The 12,918-nt window shown below is 36.3% G+C and overlaps 2 protein-coding genes across 2 annotated transcripts; both read left to right on the plus strand.

Moving 5' to 3' along the window:
• The first annotated feature begins 1,892 nt into the window (after positions 1-1,892).
• LOC125492025 (uncharacterized) lies at positions 1,893-3,585 on the plus strand. Its single transcript, XM_057390855.1, has 2 exons — positions 1,893-3,256; positions 3,336-3,585. Exons 1-2 carry the CDS (start codon positions 1,893-1,895, stop codon positions 3,583-3,585), a joined length of 1,614 nt encoding a protein of 537 aa, XP_057246838.1.
• A 1,247-nt stretch (positions 3,586-4,832) lies between these two features.
• LOC125492026 (uncharacterized) lies at positions 4,833-5,440 on the plus strand. The gene is made up of 3 exons (XM_048634120.2): positions 4,833-5,100; positions 5,183-5,306; positions 5,384-5,440. The coding sequence occupies exons 1-3, from the start codon at positions 4,838-4,840 to the stop codon at positions 5,438-5,440; spliced, it is 444 nt and encodes a 147-aa protein (XP_048490077.2). The 5' UTR covers positions 4,833-4,837.
• Positions 5,441-12,918: the final 7,478 nt, after the last annotated feature.

Here is a 12,918-nt window from a genome sequence, read left to right on the forward strand (position 1 = left end):
AGAAGAGTATTACTCCTCATATGGAAGAAGTTTAGGGAGGAAATGGGTGAAATGTTGGAGGAAATAAGAAATTGTAGTTGATCACAAGCGAAATTTCTCACTTCTAAAGGGGGAAAGAGATAATGAAGTGAGAAGAGAAGAGAGAGTTCTGAAGTTATGTTGGTCTAAATTGTTTCAATGCTTTAAATCTGTAGTGTAGATTTATTTTACTTTGTAGCACTAACTCACATAATCAATAGTTCTTATTTATGTAGTTAATATGGCTAGCAGTAGTGATCAGTAGTTTGGATATGGTTGAAACCCAAAGGCGAACTGACGTTTTCTAAACTTTTTGGAGACCAACTTGTTGATCATATGTAGAAGTATTGATTTCACTAGAAGCTGAGTTAGGTTGTCAAAGAAAAAAAAAAAAAGAAGCTGAGATGACTTTTCAACTATCAATTCCAAGAGTTCTTATTTATAGTAGAGTAATTGGTTTTGTGAGTTTACGACTCGTTTGGTTGGTGGATTTCATGAGAGGAAAGAGAATCATTGATTTTTTTTAGATGGAATCATTTATCTAATTCCGTTTAAGTGAGTGTTTGCTTTGTGAATGTAGGTGACCACACTCAACTGTCTCCTTGCCGTCAGACAGTATCGTCTCTCTACTGTGTCCTTGCCGTTGGACTGCCCGGCTGCCTCTAGGTATGTTTAATTTATTAGTTTATAATACTTTGAAGTTTAAGTTAGTGTATTAATTATCACAATAATTATTGATGGTTTCTTTATTAAATGTTACAAAATTTAAAAAACTATATTATTATCACAATAATTAATTTATTGCACATTCCTTTATTTGTTACACTATTTGAAATATTATATTTTTTTTGACATATTTTTTTTCGTGGAAAAAACTTTGGATAATGTTATAAATTTTAATTTAAGTATTTAAATAAATATGTTTTGCATCATCATGTATTTAGAATTGTAGAATTGTACGTATGTGGGTTGTTAATGACTATTGTGATTGAAATGATTTAGAATTGTAGAATTAGGCACCATGAACGGAAGGAGCGTTGGTGGATGTATGATAGATATGACAATGGGCGTAACTTGAGGCCCGATTCTTGAGGGGGTTGATGAATTCATTGAATTTTGCAAAGCAAATCCTGAAGCCCAGGTTTGGATGAAGTTAGATGCCCGTGTCCGAAATGCAAGAACAGACGTATGCATGACGCAGACACGGTTAAAGTGCACGTGTATAGAAAGGGATTTATACCTGATTACTACGATTGGTATTCTCATGGTGAAGAGTTACCTCGATCCGCACATGAGCCATCTAATCCATACCGTGAAATGATTTTCGATGCTCTTGGGAATAACTCAGAACCGTCCAATGTTGAAGAGCCTGGTGGAATGGACGAGGAGCCTAATCCTCAAGCAAAGGTGTTTCTTGACCTATTAAAGGCTTCTGAGGAACCATTGTACGAAGGGAGCTCCATGTCCGTGTTGGAAATGGCATCTAGAATAGTATCTCTGAAATGTGAGTATAATTTGCCACATAGGTGTGTTGATGCGTTTGCTTCATTAGTGAAAGAAGCAATACCTAACAACAACAACATGAGTAACACATTTTACGATACGAAGAAGATTTTGGAGGGATTAGAGCTTCCCCACGAGAGGATTCATGCGTGCCCCAAAGGTTGTATGTTATTTTGGAGAACTGATGCACACTTGGACAGATGTACAGTGTGCGATAGCGACAGATACAAAAGGACTTCTAAGGGGTCTTTAGTTCCAATGAAAGTTCTGATTTATTTCCCAATTCACCGAGATTGCAAAGGTTGTATGCAACAAAAAATGTTGCTGAAGAAATGACATGGCATGCCAAAAATCCGAGAGCCGAAGAAAAAATGGCTCACCCTAGCGATAGTGAAGCTTGGAAGCATTTGGATAGATCCTTTGACGAATTTGCATCTGAGCCTAGGAATGTTCGGCTCGGTTTGTGTACCGATGGTTTGGTCCACATGGAAAGTTTGGGGTCAGTATTCATGTTGGCCGGTCATCTTAACCCCTACAACTTGCCGCCATCGATGTGCATGAAGAAACCCTTCATGTTCCTTTCGTTGCTCGTTCCTGGTCCTAAAAATCCGAAGGGGAACTTGGATGTGTACATGCAACCCTTAATCGAGGAATTGAAGCAATTATGGGATGTTGGAGCAACTACTTATGATATTTCTAGGAAACAAAATTTCAATATGCGTGCTGCCATTCTTTGGACAATAAGTGATTTTCCTGCGTACGGTATGCTATCTGGTTGGGCTACAGCTGGGAAAAAGGCATGTCCTTACTGTTTGGACAAATCTAAAGCTTTTTGGCTCGACCATGGGGGTAAAGTTTCTTGGTTTGATTGTCACCGTCAATTCCTACCCCTAGATCATCCTTTTCGTAACAACAAAGTAGCTTTTTGCAGAAATAAGGTTGAAAAAGGATCTCCGCCACACATCATGTCTGGGGAAGAGTTGTGGTCCTGTGTTAAAGACTTGCCAAAGGCTACAGATGGGCCCGAAGCACTTAATACTTTGAAAAAGTTGAAAAAAGGGTGGTTCAAACAAAGCTGTCTTTGGGAGCTCCCATACTGGAAATCTCTCCATCTTCGTAACAACCTTGACGTCATGCACATTGAGAAAAACTTTTTCGACCAACTAATTCACACAATTATGGATGTGAAAAAACAGACATCAGACACTGTTGCATCCAGAAAAGACATTGCTAAATTGTGTAAAAGGCCTCAACTTCATGTTACCAAGGATGCGAACGGAAAAGAAACTCCACCAAAAGCGCCTTTCGCACTGGACATAGCCCAAAGGAAAGTATTATGCAACTGGGTGAGAGATTTAAAATTTCCAGATGGTTATGCGTCCGACTTAACAAGATGTGTGGACATGCAGTCCGGTAAGCTGCACAGTATGAAAAGTCATGACTGTCATGTCTTCATGGAAAGATTGTTACCGATAGCATTAAAGGAGTTGCTCCCGGTTCATGTGTGGAAAGCTGTTACTGAGATCAGCCTCTTTTTTCGTGATTTGTGTTGCTCCACCATCACAGTAAGAGACATGGAAAGATTGGAAAAGAACATAGCCGAGATCATTTGTAAACTTGAAAAGATTTTCCCACCATCATTCTTCAATTCCATGGAACACTTACCGGTTCACCTTCCACGCGAAGCTAGGCTATGTGGTCCCGTACAATACCGTTGGATGTATCCCTTTGAAAGGTACCTTATCTTTCATTTTCATATATCCTTTTTATTGTTCTTCGCAATTATGTAACTCTTTTCATAACCACTTTATTAGGTTCCTTAATCATTTAAAACGCAAAATTGGTAACAAGGCTCGTGTGGAGGGTTCTATTTGTAATGCGTACTTGTGCGAAGAGATTGCAAACTTCTGTTCCAACTATTTTCAGCAAGGAGTGGATACTAAGACACGAGATTTAGGCCGTAATGTCACTAATGAAGTTGATAGGATGCTCGATGAAAATGTCCCAGAATTATTTAGAGTTGATTGTGGTCGGCCGTCAAACGCGGTGGAAAACGATTTTTAACTGAAGCAGAACTTCACGTGCACACCTATATGTGTTAGCAAATACAGGCATCTTACAAGAATTTGAAAAGTAAAACACTTGTTATTAATCATACTATTTACAAATTTGAATTTTATTTCAATTTAGACATTGACAATTGTTATGATTGTAAGGGGTTTCGAGGACCACATTCTTCAAATTCGACCTACTTTACGTGCAGAAGATGTGTGGGTGCAACATGAAGCAGAATACCTTGATTGGTTTAGATCGAAAGTGAGTTTGTGTAACTATTAAACTCGATTGATACAAAGTTGTATCTAACATATGAATTATTTTAATAGGTTATTCAAGACAAACCAAATGATGATGTATGTTTGCTTTAGCAATGGGTCCTTCGACATTAGTTCGCACTTGGAATGGATACTATGTTAATGGATACAATTTCCAAACACAAGGATCAAGCAAACACAAGTCCACCATGAATTATGGAGTGTGTGTGTCTAATGACGGAGGGAGTGATTTCTTTGGGATTCTAGATGATGTTATAGAATTGAAGTTTACTGGTGCACTTAGGCAATATAACACAATTTTATTCAAGTGCAATTGGATGGACAATGTCAGGGGAATGAACATCGATCAATACAAGCTAGTTGAAGTCAACCATACCAAGAAATACCCCAAGTTTGATCCCTTTGTGCTATCATACCAGGTTAGCCAAGTATACTTCGCACCGTACCCAAGCTTGAAAAGAGATCGTGCTCAATGGTGGGCTGTGTTTAGGACAAAGGCAAGGTCTGTGATTGATGCTCCTGTTGACTTCGACTTCCTTCAGGAGACAAGTGTTGGGACTCCAACTCTTTCTGATCCAAGTGATATTCCCGATTATGAAGAGGGTAATGATGTTGAGTGTGTTCAAGCAGATGATGAAGATATTTTATTCGAAGTCCCCTCAGGTATGATGAAGAAGAGTCTAGTTTCGAGTCTGGAGATAGCGAGGATGATGACGATGAAGATGATGGTTTTTGGGATGACGATAGTGATGATGAACTAAGCGAGGATGGGAATCCACTTTGATTTGTTTTAGTATATCATAACTTGTATTAAGAACACCATTTATATTAAAATTCGTGACTTTTGTAATGATTTGTTGAAGATTACTTGTTATTTTGTAATGATGCTAGATTTTTCTTCACTTTGATGGTAGACGATATTTTGTTATGATGATAGACTAACGATTAATTATCCACCATGATTTATAAATTTGTTGTTTTATATGGTAAGCATGTCTAATCCTAAGGAGCGCGGAGGTCGAGATGGCTTAGGTGGAAGCCAAGGTCGTGGGAAATTGATTCGCAGGGAGCTTTTTGAGTCACCAGGAGCTCCAGAAAGCCCGAACCTTGGCTCTGAGACACAACGAGATGATTCACAGGCACGTGACATTGGTGACCATGTACCGGAGACGCCGAGCAGCCAGAGGGAGGAAGCTGAAGGGTCAAACCGTGCATCAAAAAGGGTTTTGAGCCCTACTGGATTGTGGTAAATTTCTAAATTAATATATGATTCATAATATTTATATTTTCCATGATATTGACAATTTAAGTGTTTTTTTTGAATTCAGGTTTGATGATAACAAAGTTAGCGGGTCCATCACTGACATTTTCCAGGGTCATTTCCGAGAACCTTGGTTTAACTACCGTGAGGTGGACGATGCAACAAAGACGCATTGGTGGAACTCATTCACGGTATGTATGAATCAAATTATGAAGAATTAAATTTATTATATTAGTTTATTAACAACTTGTTTTAATGTTTGTTAAAGGGTCTTTACGAATGGGCTCCTGAGTTAGATGGCCAAGTGAGAAAACCATACCTATGAAAGCTGGAACTCGTTTGAGAGATTTGCGGTATTGGGTGCTCAACGAAGCTAAAGAAAGGCCAAAATGGTTGGGGAAAACCATTTATGAAACTATGAAAAAGAAAAGTCAGGAGCCCGCATTCCTCGAGAAATCTGAGAAGGCAAAGAAGAACCGAAGAGGTGGCTCCTCTCTAATCCAGTTGAGCCGTCGCACTTTCAGGGTTCCATCTCGGCGGCACAACATGCTAAAAAGATGGTAAGAATGTTTCATATGTATTACTTAGTTTGAATTTCATGATTTTTTCTGTATATGTAAAAAATAAAGTCTATGTTCAACAATGTGTACAGGCAAAGAGTAGAGGAGGAGTACTCCCTACCGCCCCCGAGTTGTTCTTGAAGACTCATTTCAAAACTGTTGCTGGAAAAGGAGAAATTGCAGCAAACAAGAGAGCAAAACAAATTTCGGTACATTTAGCTCATTTTAGGCCCTATTGCTTATTAAATGAATGAACTTGAGTAGTTTTAACTTAGTTTGAATCATAAACACCTCAAACATCCTATATATACTTAGTTAAATGTGTTAAGTTGTAGTTTTATTGAAATAACAAAATATAGGCAAGTTAGAACCAAATATAGGTCATTTAGCTCATTTTAGGCCATATTGCTTGAAAATGAATGAACTTGAGTAGTTTTAACTTAGTTTGAATCATAAACACCTCAAACATCCTATATATACTTAGTTAAATGTGTTAGTTGTAGTTTTTTATGAAATAACAAAATATAGGCAAGTTAGAACCAAATATAGGTATTTAGCTCATTTTAGGCCATATTGCTTGAAAATGAATGAACTTGAGTAGTTTTAACTTAGTTTGAATCATAAACACTCAAACATCTATATATACTTAGTTAAATGTGTTAGTTTGTAGTTTTATTGAAATACAAAATATAGGCAAGTTAGAACCAATATAGGTCATTTAGCTCATTTTAGGCCCTATTGCTTGAAAATGAATGAACTTGAGTAGTTTTAACTTAGTTTGAATCATAAACACCTCAAACATCCTATATATACTTAGTTAAATGTGTTAGGTTGTAGTTTTTATTGAAAATAACAAAATATAGGCAAGTTAGAACCAAATATAGGTCATTTAGCTCATTTTAGGCCCTATTGTTTGAAAATGAATGAACTTGAGTAGTTTTAACTTAGTTTGAATCATAAACACCTAAAATATCCTATATATACTTAGTTAAATGTGTAAGGTTGTAGTTTTTATTGAAAGAACAAAATATAGGCAAGTTAGAACCAAATATAGGTCATTTAGCTCATTTTAGGCCCTATTGCTTGAAAATGAATGAACTTGAGTAGTTTTAACTTAGTTTGAATCATAAACACCTCAAACATCCTATATATACTTAGTTAAATGTGTTAGGTTGTAGTTTTTATTGAAAAACAAAATATAGGCAAGTTAGAACCAAATATAGGTCATTTAGCTCATTTTAGGCCATATTGCTTGAAAATGAATGAACTTGAGTAGTTTTAACTTAGTTTGAATCATAAACACCTCAAACATCCTATATATACTTAGTTAAATGTGTTAGGTTGTAGTTTTTATTGAAATAACAAAATATAGGCAAGTTAGAACCAAATATAGGTCATTTAGCTCATTTTAGGCCCTATTGCTTGAAAATGAATGAACTTGAGTAGTTTTAACTTAGTTTGAATCATAAACACCTCAAACATCCTATATATACTTAGTTAAATGTGTTAGGTTGTAGTTTTTATTGAAATAACAAAATATAGGCAAGTTAGAACCAAATATAGGTCATTTAGCTCATTTTAGGCCAATTGCTTGAAAATGAATGAACTTGAGTAGTTTTAACTTAGTTTGAATCATAAACACCTCAAACATCCTATATATACTTAGTTAAATGTGTAAGTTGTAGTTTTTATTGAAAAACAAAATATAGGCAAGTTAGAACCAAGTATAGGTCATTTAGCTCATTTTAGGCCCAATTGCTTGAAAATGAATGAACTTGAGTAGTTTTAACTTAGTTTGAATCATAAACACCTCAAACATCCTATATATACTTAGTTAAATGTGTTAGTTGTAGTTTTTATTGAAATAACAAAATATAGGCAAGTTAGAACCGAATATAGGTCATTTAGCTCATTTTAGGCCCTATTGTTTGAAAATGAATGAACTTGAGTAGTTTTAACTTAGTTTGAATCATAAACACCTCGATCAAACATCCTATATATACTTAGTTAAATGTGTAAGGTTGTAGTTTTTATTGAAAAACAAAAATTAGGCAAGCTAGAACCAAATATAGGTCATTTAGCTCATTTAGGCCCTATTGCTTGAAAATGAATGAACTTGAGTAGTTTTAACTTAGTTTGAATCATAAACACCTCAAACATCCTATATATACTTAGTTAAATGTGTTTGATTGTAGTTTTTATTGAAAGAACAAAATATAGGCAAGTTAGAACCAAATATAAGTTGTTTTTGCTCATTTTATTGTTTGAATATGCGTGATAAGAGTATATTATTTAACCAAATGCAGGAGACTACAACAAGAAGCTGGATGATTGTAGCACTCAAGGGTCACAGCCAAACCCTGATTTGTTGTATTGGGAGACAGTTGGTGGGAGGAACAGAGGAAAAGTGCAGGGGTTAGGTCAGGGAGATTTTTGTACTACAACTCTTCATCTAGGCGAGGAGGAGATGGCTCTTCACAACCATATGAGCCATCGATTATTTCTCAGCTAGAGGCGCAGGTGGAGGCCAAGGTCGCTGCACGGATGGTAGAAGTGGAGGCAAAGGTTGCAGCACGTCTGGAAGAGTCAAACCGGGCCCTCGTGCAGGAAATGATGCGGAACATGACTAATTTTGGTCACTTGTTCTCAGGTTGCAACACAGGACCCTCTCCACAACGCAGACCAGAGGATGACCCGGGGTTTGGTGGTGGCGGCACTACACAGACACCAACCACAGTGTAGTTTGTTTGGTTTTGACAACTAGCTAGATTACTAACTCATAGTTTGTTCATACTTAGTCTAATTTTATATATGCACTTAGTGTTTATATTTATCGGCATATATCTAGTTTTGTTTTTAGGTGTCTCGGTATATTTTTTTGGAACTCCACTTTTACTCGATTTCCTGACACTGGGATTTATTTTGCGTATTAAGGTAGTTTGTTTAACTATAGACATGTGTCTAAATTTCCCGACATTGGGATGTATTTTGTGTACATAAATCTAATCTATTTCATTTTTAAGTTGCATATTTCTTTAGTTTAAAATATAGAATGCGATGGAGGCGACGCAGGAACATGTTTAATGTAGTATATGTCGATGTTGGCGTGCAGTACAGGTTTAAGTATAATTTTGGAAAACATTATTAAATTATTTAATATAATTAATAAAACGAACGACGGCTAAACTTGAACCAACGACGGCTTAGCAGTCGTTGAACAGGAGAGAATGACTGCCAAGGAAGTACAGAGCAACGACGGCTTAAGGATATTAGCGACGGTTAACAGCCGTCGTGAACAACGACAGCTTCAAAGAGTCGTCTACTCACCGACGGTCCCACACCGTCGTTGATACACCGACGGCTCCAAACCGTAGGTGCTAAATTCTTAACGACGGCTAGCCAATCAGACGTAGAACACAGTCGCTGATCCATCACCGACGGCCAAACGGTCGCTATTTGCTAATTCAACGACCAATACTGCAACGTCAGTTGGTTAGCGACCGTTGGCCGTCGGTATCTATATTAGCGACGGCTTTTTGAGAATCAGCGACGGCTTGAAGCGGTCGTTGACTGGGCCTTTTCTTGTAGTGACACCATTAACCGTCGGTAAATTGTTGAATTTTTTTAATTTTATCGACGGATTTATTAAAATTAAAAACAAAATTAAAAAAAGATTTAAGCGTGGTAGTTTTTTTTTAATTCAGCGATTACAAGTTCAAATATGTAATAAATATACAGAAATTAAACAACCAAGTACCATGTAATATAAATAAACATAAATAAATTTTTTATTTATCAAATTGCAAAATATTACATCAACATATTTGCTTACAAAAATTACACAATCTAACTTCTTAAAAAAATGAATTACATAATTTACATAAACCTAGAATCCAAGTAAATACATAAACTTGCAAAAAGGACTTCTACACCATATTCAACCTGCAAAAAATCACAAGTTAAAATAGTACGAAGTAACAAAGTCTGGAACTAAAAATTAAGCAAAAACTAGCAGCAAACGAAGTAGCAATATTTGTTACAAAAATAAACAAAACCCTAGAATCAAATAAAATTTCGAAAGTTTTATGCAATTGAAATTCAAACCTGATTTCCCAAAACTATTTTCCCAAAAAATGTTAACGGAAATCGCCCCAAAATTCGAACCAAAGTTGCCCCGAAATTCGAACCAAAATTTGCCCAAAATTCGAACCAAATTTCGTCCAAAATTTGAAACAAATTTCGCCCAAAATTCGAACCAAATTTTGCCCAAAATTGAACCAAAGTTTGCCCAAAATTCGACCCAAAATTTCCCCAAAATCGAACCAAATTTGGCCCATACTCAAACCCAGAAACAAAATTTCCGAACCTAGAAACAAAATTTCCGAACCCAGAAACGAATAAAATTTCGATTATCATATTGATATCATGATCGTAGCAAGCATATTGATATCGATTATCATTTTGTTCGAGAAATGGTTGCCAAGGGAGGTCTTATTGTTTGACATGTTCCTATGCAGTCACAGGTTGCCGATATTTTTACTAAGGGTCTCTCTACTGACTTGTTTACTAAACATCGTACCAATCTATCCGTTGTTTCACTCCGTAAAGATTGAGGGGGTGTATTAGAGTAACATTATATGTAAAAGATAGAATGGTCTTTTACTAGTCGTAGATCTGTAATGTAAACACTATATATATTGAATGCCAAGGTTAACCTAATCAGGTTAACATAATTATTCCCCACACTTGTACAAGCCTTTTGTGTAAAATCGAGTTTAACTAACTAGAAGATAAGATCGAGAAAAAACTCGCTAACAAGAAAAGATAATTTTTCCCGACGCTAAAATTAACATATTAAGTAAAACTACTCAAAAGATAAAGATAAGATTTTTTTCTTATTTATTAACAAAGATAAAATCTTTTCAAGCTTAAAACTCTAACTATGCTCTAGCAAAAAACTAGAAATCGTATTATATTTTCTAGGTGTTCCTTTATCAAACGCGCCAAGTAATAGTTCAGCCTATCTGGATGCTATTCTCATAACTTAGAAACTGCTATATATGTTCTTAATCTCAAGAAACAAACACTTGTTTCCGGTTATTGTGATATCCTTACAGAAGTTCCTAGGAACATCCGCATGATCTTGGGAACTTCACTTCAACAATATTATCAAGTCTTTAAGAATCAAACTTCTCTTGGTTTCTTCAAATCCCATGATTAACTTGTTACACAAAGAACAATACTTGTAAAATTTACCTAATGCTTTTTTTAGATCGATGTTATATTTTTCTTTTTGGTGATCAGTTCACACTCTCTTATAGTGTCCTTATTTGAATAACAAATCAATATTAGATTTGACTTCTAGGACTACCTACCCATCTGATATGCTCCAATCAGCGGTCCATATATCAGATGCCCTACTCTGAATTCTACTAATCACATCTTACTTTTTTTTTTTTTTTTTTTTAATTTAACTCATTTCATTAATACTCATAAAAGAGTACAAGGCATACATTGAAATACCAAACTACCCCCCTTGAGCGATGAGACAAACACCATAAGCACCAAAACAACTACTCGAAAACAACAAGAAACCACTAGACCAAGCTAGAGTATCAACAACTTCCAAATTGAGAAACCTAGAAACAACACCTAAACTTACCGACTGAAAAAACCAAACTAAGGCAACAAGATCAAAACAAAGTAACAAAGAAACTCATGAACTCCTTAAATATTGAAGTAGGGAAACCCATTTAGCCATTGGGATACTCCTCACTACACCCATTTTCCTTGCAACTTGAACTCCCTTTTTCTTCACCTTAATCTGGCGAAGAACTTGAGATTGATGATTCTTCTCCATATTGCGATGGAACCCAAGGTGATTAAGCAATTGACATTGATTTTTCTTAAATGGCCTTTGTAAAGTAGGAATTGGCACAACATTGCTCATATTAGAATCAGGCGACAATAATGAATCAACACTAAGATCACCAATTGAAACTGCATTTCGACCATTTCCATTACCACAAGTAGAGACTTCATCACCATCAACATAGACTAAACTTCCTTTGATACACACTTCATTTGCAAAAGAAAGGGCACTTCCATTGCCACATAAACTACCATTTTCTGTGGACATTTTTTCCTTGTTGACACTGTTGTTTTTGAAAGATTCATTGTTCAACAAGCACATTGCATCACAAGTGATATTTGATTCCTTAACATGGTGAATCATGCGCTCTAGCTTAGGATGACTAGAGTCAAACTGCAGATTTTCCCATTTTAGCAGAGCATCGACTTCTAACTTGAGATCACTATCGTGAGAGAGGGGCGAACTTTCTTGTTGAAGAAACGCACAAGAATCTGAACCGATATCCCTGCATTCACTAACCATAGCAGCAACCAGACTCGAACCCTCTTGAGAAACATGAAGAAAAGCATGGACAAAATTCCTCCAAGGATTAACACTGCCTAATGCAGGGACAAGAATTGAATACCATATACCCTTAATCTTCACACTTAACTTCAAAAACCACCCCCAACGATTACAACCAGATTGAATTTTCCACCAAAGGCAACCAAATCGTCTAGAATGTTCAAATTCAATCAACTTTGAGCAACCATTAAGAACATTGGAAACCCATTCAATCAACTTAATCGGAAAATTTATCCACCGTTTTCGATTATTATAGAACTCAACAATTTTTAAGAAACCATTACTCAATTCCAATTGAAAAGATTTACCTTTGATTTGGATTCTCATCTTCGAACTTTCACTTGACCACCTTTGTTGGACGCCCACCAAAAAAACAAAACTTGCAATCTGTCAAACAGCAAAACCACAACACAGCAAAACAACCTGGAGAAGGGAAACAAACAGAGACCAAACCTAGAGAAGATTAATTGGGAAAAAACTGATTTAAAGAGGATTTCTGAAAATTAAAAGAAAGAGAAAATAGAAAAGGGAGTGAAAGAGGTGAAAGAGAAGCATTGGGAAGGGTGGAGGCCACTGCGGCAACGCACGCCGGAGAGATACACGCGGTTGGCGCCGCCGCAGGGGGAGTTGGGAAAGCGAAAACAGAGGAGATGAAGCGTGAGTTAGGGTTCCATGACTGAGCAGAGGAGATGAAGCGTTTACTAATCACATCTTACTTAATTATCCTAACCACAACATCATGATGTAAGACGGTGTCTTCCGACAAAGCTTTGTACCCAACCCTCCAAATCATACATATTAAAATTA

The sequence above is a fragment of the Beta vulgaris genome, chromosome 7 (assembly GCF_026745355.1).
Source record: "Beta vulgaris subsp. vulgaris cultivar EL10 chromosome 7, EL10.2, whole genome shotgun sequence".
NCBI lineage: Eukaryota > Viridiplantae > Streptophyta > Magnoliopsida > Caryophyllales > Amaranthaceae > Beta > Beta vulgaris.

Bases quoted from the DNA above. Each gene is read 5' to 3' on its own strand.
- LOC125492026 (XM_048634120.2), top strand. From the start codon at position 4,838: ATGGTAAGCATGTCTAATCCTAAGGAGCGCGGAGGTCGAGATGGCTTA. The intron at 5,101-5,182 runs GTAAATTTCTAA...TTTTGAATTCAG, and splicing joins TTGAGCCCTACTGGATTGTG to GTTTGATGATAACAAAGTTA. The intron at 5,307-5,383 runs GTATGTATGAAT...TGTTTGTTAAAG, and splicing joins ATTGGTGGAACTCATTCACG to GGTCTTTACGAATGGGCTCC.
- LOC125492025 (XM_057390855.1), top strand. From the start codon at position 1,893: ATGGCTCACCCTAGCGATAGTGAAGCTTGGAAGCATTTGGATAGATCC. The intron at 3,257-3,335 runs GTACCTTATCTT...CCACTTTATTAG, and splicing joins TGGATGTATCCCTTTGAAAG to GTTCCTTAATCATTTAAAAC.